The sequence below is a fragment of the Mandrillus leucophaeus genome, unplaced genomic scaffold, assembly GCF_000951045.1.
Source record: "Mandrillus leucophaeus isolate KB7577 unplaced genomic scaffold, Mleu.le_1.0 Scaffold308, whole genome shotgun sequence".
Classification (NCBI taxonomy): Eukaryota; Metazoa; Chordata; class Mammalia; order Primates; family Cercopithecidae; genus Mandrillus; species Mandrillus leucophaeus.
In genome coordinates, this window is record NW_012103232.1 from 1,129,742 (window position 1) to 1,136,524 (window position 6,783).

Here is a 6,783-nt window from a genome sequence, read left to right on the forward strand (position 1 = left end):
GCTGGGACTACAAGTGCCCACCACCTCGCCCGGCTAGATTTTTGTATTTTTTTTGTAGAGACGGGGTTTCACCATGTTAGCCAGGATGGTCTCGATCTCCTGACCTTGTGATCCGCCTGTCTCGGCCTCCCAAAGTGCTGGGATCAACATGTCTTTATACGCCTTTCTTCACAAAAGAAACAACTGAAGAACAACCAGAAGGTGCCAGCATATTCTGTGAACATCAGCAAAAAACCTACGTAAATAAATGGTGGCAAAAGCGAATTATTTACACAGGAGAAGCTACCTCCCTGCCTCTCCTAAAATATCGAAAGATATCATAGTGATAAACACAAAGCCAATATCCATAATAAATTTTATTTTGCCCAGTGAAATAAAAGGCAAGTTAGATTACTGTTGGAATGATGAGTGGTGTTAATTTCAATTCTTTATAATATTTTCTTATTTTAAGAAGAAGTAGTTGTAGTGGTAATTTTGGGATATGACTAAATGAATGTGCCTTTCATGTGGAAGAATAAACAAACAAGAATATTGGGCCAGGCACGATGGCTCATGCCTGTAATCCCAGCACTTTTGGAGGCCAAGGTGAGGGGATCACTTGAGGTCAGGAGTTTGAGACCAGCCTAACATAGTGAGACCCTGTCTACAAAAAATAAAAATAAAAAAAATTAGCTGGGCATGGCGGCACATGCTACTCAGGAGGCTGAAGTGAGAAGGTGGCTTGTTCCCAGGAGGTTGAGGCTGTAGTGACCTATGATTGCACCACTGCACTCCAGCCAGGATGACAGAGTGACACCTTGCCTTAAAAAAAAAAAAAAAAGTCAAGGAGGATGAGGAGAGAATGGGGAGATAAAAATGTTACCAGCTAGTACAAAGCCTCAAGAGCCCAAGACAGGCCCATGAGATAAATGGAAATGAGAGAAAGAACATCTCAGAGCTCGCCACAATAACCATGCTGGAAAACATCTACCCACTCATATCTTCCTTTATTCTCATACTCATCCAATATTTTTTTGGGTACCTACTGATTGCCAGGCATTGTGGATACGAGGGTGAATGAAACAGAAAAAAAGTCTGCTCTCTTGGGCCTTATTTTCTAGTTATCTGTGATAATTATCTCAGAAAATGTATATAAAACACACAGCACAGTGTATGACAGTCAACAAAGTAGTGGCCACCACTACTTTGATAATCATGTTGGTTTCATGTTTGCAATGACCAAGAGTCAGGGGTTAACTGAAAGACCCATACACATATCCATTACTCAAATAACTTTCTATGTGCTCCAAGCTGACTTTGCCAAATAGTATGAGCAACACCCCTAATGCTGCAGGGTGCACAGTGTCTCTATAGTGATAGTGTGAGTAGTTTCTGGGGGTGCAGGTGCCACCTGCTTCCTTGGTTGTTTCTAGGGAGCTGGCACATGCTATCTTTGTGTGTGGAAGTGGCTGTGGTGCAGGCCGAGGCAGGAGGATGAGTTGGAAGCAGGGAATATCTGGGAAAGCAGTTCATCTGGCCCTGGCTCAGAGATCCCTATCCACCACAGTCCTGCTTCTACAGGGCAATAGCGGACAACCCATTCTTTTCCTCTAATCCTACTGAAATGTTTGGCTTTCTCCCTCCCTCCCTTCTTTTTCCACTCTCCCTCTTCTCTTTCCTGCATTTCCTCTCTTGACTGAGGCCTGTGTGGGACTTGCTGGTGCACTGTGCACCTACTGCTTCTTCCTAGGGATCCCCTGGAGAGGACTGTCCACTCAACACCAAGATGGGGAAGGACTTACTGAAAAAGACCCACATGACCACCACTCTCCTGAAGATTTTCCAGGGATCATTTCCCTGAACCCTCCCACCAAGCCTACCAGCCAGGTTCCTCTGACCACTCTACTTTGCTATGGGACCTTGGAAGAGTCCCTTCTTTTCCAAGAGGATTTACTAGATGCCAGGCACTATTCTCAGCATGTAACCCTTCTAAACAAGTAACTTATTCAACATACACGTAATGGTGTGAGGTAGGGACTATGATTAACTTTGTGATTCAAAATTCTTAAATTCATAGACGAAGAAACTGAGGCACAAAATAGTGGATGCAAATCACAGTCAGCTCTCCTAACCCTGACTCAGAGGCTGAGTTTTGTCCCTCAGCCTGGACTGCAGGACACCTACAAGCAAGCTCTCAAGTGGGTGCAGGAGGAGGAAGGTCTTATGATCTTGGGGAAATTTGGTACAGATACTTCCAGGAGCAAGCATCCTCCAATATCTGACTAAAGAGCAATACTGACTCAGGCAAGGAGAAAGTGAGTGGGCAGAGTAAGGAGGAAAGCAAGTCTGAGGTCATGGCAGCACCTGTGCCCTGACACTGCTGGAAAGATGTGTCAACAGAAGGTACCTACAGGAAGCAATGGGATTTCATTCATCCAATCTGATCTTACACTCTGATAGTGACATGTGGAACAGCTGCAGTTACATGCCTGCATGGCTGCATCGTAGAAAGGCGCATTGTGTGGGTCAGAGGCTATTAGCCAGTCAGGGTTTGGGGAAGCATCTGATTTTTTTCAGCAGAGTAAGTAACGGCACAGTGCATCGAGTCCCCAGTGCATTTCTCTGTATCTTGATCTTCCTCTATTTGTGCTTTTCTGTTCCTCTGCCTGGAGGTTTTGCCTCCATTCAGGTCTCTGCTCTAAAACAGACCTTGTGTGTACTTTATCGCAAACAGTTCCCTTTCCACCCCTCAGCAGCGGGCCCCACTCCCTTTGTTTCGCCCTTTCCCAACCTGAAAACGTGCCATTTACCTGCCAGCTTGCTTATCTCCATGGAGCCCATGCTCCACTAGGGTAGGAACTTTGAGTTATTTCTGCTGCATCCTCTGCCCTTGCAAAAGTACCTGTCACCTGGGAGGCACTTAGCAAGTACTTGTTACCTAAATGGACAATGTGAAAAATCAGCACGCTCCATTCTCAGGCCACACTGCTGGAGATGACTGTATGGCTTCGGGGCTGGCCCTCTGAGCGTGATGCGGTACACAGAGGAAGGTGGGTGCACAAGGACCGTGCTGTTCTGTAGGAATCCTATGAGGAATCTGCTGGGTACTATCACAACCTGGAGTCAGGGTAGTTCGGGAGGCACTGAGGTTGCTGCGAGATGGCTCATGCGAGCAGGCAAGCTCCCTTGCCTGGATGGAAGAAGAACTCAGCAAGCAAGGCACTGAGGACCCTTCCACTAAGTAAGGCTTTCTTACCCATCTCTGGTTCCAGGGGTTACATAGCTGGAACCAGGATGCCTACAGCAGAGCTTCAGCAAGGACAGGAAATAAACAGAAAGTGACAAGCGGGCTAGCAGAATGGACTGAAGGCTGTTCTGTAAACCTCTCCCACCCAGCAGTAATTCTCTGGCTTTCTCTGGGCCTGTGTGTCAGTTTGGTCTAGGCCTTTCCAAGCAGCCCCTATACATATCTTGTTCACTCATAAATCTCCCTGTGTCTGTCTTCTGTCTCCATCTACATCAGCCTTGACTGTATTCCACCTACATGGTGCTGGGGGCCTGGGCCTGTGAACCTCTGACCCGTCCTCTCCTGCCAGGCTCAGGCCCGGTTCTCAGCCGCTGTTGTTGCCGGGCCCCTCCCAGGGTGCCTGACTCCAGATCTCTGCCACAGATTCAGGACTGGACTCAAAGGCCTCCTCTCTGAGGCACCTTCCCTGACCTGCTTTAGCAGCCACTCCTGATGTTGTGCCCAGACCCTCTGTTCCCCAAAGAACACCACCAGAGTCCAGAGTCAAAGCCAAGAAGCAAGGACCTTTACGACAAGTTCGAACTTGGTCCCTCCATTACACAGCATACAAGAGGGCCCCGAACAATGCGAGTGTTTGCTTTTTATAGCCCGAAAGTTACAGGGGAACAAAGGAATTCTTTTGGTTCCCGCGCTTTCAGTAAAACTTTGAACGGCTGCCTCCTTATCGGAGACTTTTCCAGGTGGTGTTTGTACTGGGCTCAGGAAGTTTGAGAGATACATGGCGATATGTGGTGGGATGGGAGGATGGGATGTGTTTGTATGGGGCTTGTTTGTTTTGAGCCCGGGGCTGAGGAATGTGCCCAGCTCCTCTCACTGATTCTTCTGACTTTGCCCTGTTGTAGGGACTTCCTAAATGGTTGCGACCCATGCTCTCCATGTATGCCTGGTCTGAGGACAGCAGCACCTGGCCCCAGCACGTGCTCGATGGTGATCAGCTGACTGATGGCCGCGTGCTCTGGGTTTGGTGCCACGCATGTGCTTCCTTCCAGTCTCCCAACAGCCCCCAGAGCTGTTCCGACTCCAGCGTACAGCTCATGTCCAAAGGTGGGGAAGTCAGCTAAGGACCCACTTCATTCTATCCAGAAGCGTAAGACAAAGAGAAACTGAATGAGTGGCCAGAAGAGGAAGTGTTTGCCAGGGAGGGCTGGACCTCTGGGGTCTCTGGTGACCTGGCGGTAGAGCCACCTGGATAACGTGTGGCTGGATAATGAACAGGTGAAACAGGCCAGGCTTTGCACTGGGAAAGGGGAGCAAGGGGAATGAAGAAAGCGCCAGACAGTTTCCATGGAAGTTTATTTTATGTTCCTTGCAAACAACATGTGGCCCCAGCTGTGATTCCAGCTGCCCTCTCTGACTTCTGTTCCCTGAGCCTGGCTCCTGCTCTTCATTCAAACTGCACCAGCTGCATAAGCAAGGGCAGCGGGGGGCTCCACTGCATGTCAGCCCGCTGCATGGCCTGCAGCTGCTTCTGTATCTCAGCCTGCAACTGGCACAGCTTGTCCTTGTTCACGGGACCCCAGGAGAGGCCATGCAGGTACATGCAGCAGTCGACTGGGATGGGATAGAGTACCTGCTTCAGCTCCATCAGCCCTGTTGTGTGCTCCAGCAGGCTCAGGAGGCAGGCACTGGAGATGGGGTTGTCGGAGAGGCTCAGGGAACTGAGGTGGGAGCAGCGGCACAGGGCGGGCAGGAGGGCACTGAGGTGGGCATCCTTCAGCCGGCAGTGGTTCAGGTCTAAGTGCTGCAGTGTCCCTGAGACCTCCCTCAGCAGGGTCCCCAAGGGCCTAGGGATCATGTAGGACAGGTTGTTGCCACTCAGATCCAGCTTCTTCAGGCAAGTGGTATGAGGGCTCTGGGACAAGTAGGTGATGTCAGTGTCGAGAAGCCTGCAGTAGCAGATCTCCAGGGAATGCAGTGGAACCCACAGACAGCTGAGGAGAGAAGGGTGGCTATGTGAGGGTAGGGCCCAGGCCCCCCGCCCGGAACACCTACTTGTCCCTGAGGAGGCCAGTCCTATGGCCACCCCCTCATTAGGGAAGCCATTTACCAGCAGGGTCAGAAGCATGTCCTTTGGTGTCCCAAGGCCTGGCTCTCTCTCAACAGACCTACCAGGTCCTCCACGAACCCCTCCAACTCTAAGTTTCTCTTTGGTGAAAGGGAGACTCACATTATCCATACCCAATATGACTGCTGAGAGGAGCCACCTGAAAGAGTTTATCTGATAAGAAGCAACCATAGGCTGAGCCCATTATTCCTCAGGTTTGGGTTTGGGGAAGCTGCTGCTCAGGCTTCCGTTTAAGCCAGGGCCGGGGGTCCTGAATGCCCTATCTGGAAATTTCTAGGAGACGTGCACAGAGTGGATACTGATTGTCCTTCAGAGCTCTGTACCCACCTGTCTGGGGTAGTATGAGCTCAGAAGGAGAGGCCTAACCTGTGCTGTCTCAGGATCTTTTCTTGGGAACCAGTGTAACATTCAGCAGTGCCTGAAAAGGTTTGCTGAGTAAATAAACATATTATTAGGACAGGCACAATGGCTCACACCTGTAATCCCAGCACTTTGGGGAGCCGAAGTGGGTGGATCACCTGAGGTCTGGAGTTCAAGACCAGTCTGGCCAACATGGTGAAACCCCGTCTCTACTACAAATGCAAAAATTAGCCAGGCGTGGTGACCCATGCCTGTAATCCTAGCTACTTGGGAGGCTGAGGCAGGAGAATCACTTGAACTGGGGAGGTGGAGATTACAGTGAGCCGAGATCATGCCACCGCACTCCAGCCTGGGTGACGGAGACTCTGTCTCAAAAAAAAAACAACTAAAAAATTAAATGAAATACATGGAAGCCCACTGTTTTGGACTAAGCTCCTGCACTAGACCTCAAAAGACCAGAGCAAACCAGAATGCAGTCACTTGTGCTAAGTGTCAGGTAATCAAATTGAACTTTGAAACTGGTCAGTTTTCCAAAAAACAGGAGATTCACACCAACCAATCAGAAGGGGCCCAGGATGATAAGGAAGTGCCCTCTGTTTTAACCCTATAAGGAAAGTAACTGTCAACTGACCAATCTGCTTTTTGTTTTGGCTTTTTTCATCACTTTTCTGCTTATAAAGCCAGTCTCTTCCGCTCAGCTCATCAGAGCTCTTACTCTATTTTATAGAATGGGAGGCTGTCCCAATTTGTGAATCACAAACCTAAGCCAATTAGAAGGCCAGGCATGGAGGCTCATGCCTGTAATCTCAGTGCTTTGGGAGGTTGAGGTGGGAGGATGGCTTGAGGCCAGGAGCTCAAGACCAGCCTGGGTAGCAAAGCAAGACCTTGTCTCTACAAAAAAGTTTTTAAGGCCAGGCGCGGTGGCTCAAGTCTGTAATCCCAGCACTTTGGGAGGCCGAGGCGGGTGGATCACGAGGTCAGGAGATCGAGACTATCCTGGCTAACATGGTGAAACCCCGTCTCTACTAAAAATACAAAAAACTAGCCGGGCGTGGTGGCGGGCGCCTGTAGT

General features: G+C 49.6%; 1 protein-coding gene across 1 annotated transcript in view; it reads right to left on the reverse strand.

Annotated features, from left to right (window-relative positions):
• Window positions 1–4,563: 4,563 nt before the first annotated feature.
• LOC105544766 (leucine-rich repeat-containing protein PRAME-like) overlaps window positions 4,564–6,783 on the reverse strand; it is a 4,908-nt gene continuing 2,688 nt past the window's right edge. The window contains 2 exon segments of the mRNA XM_011987354.1: window positions 4,564–4,709; window positions 4,712–5,217. Coding sequence (XP_011842744.1) covers window positions 4,675–4,709; window positions 4,712–5,217 — 541 coding nt within the window. The 3' untranslated portion in view covers window positions 4,564–4,674.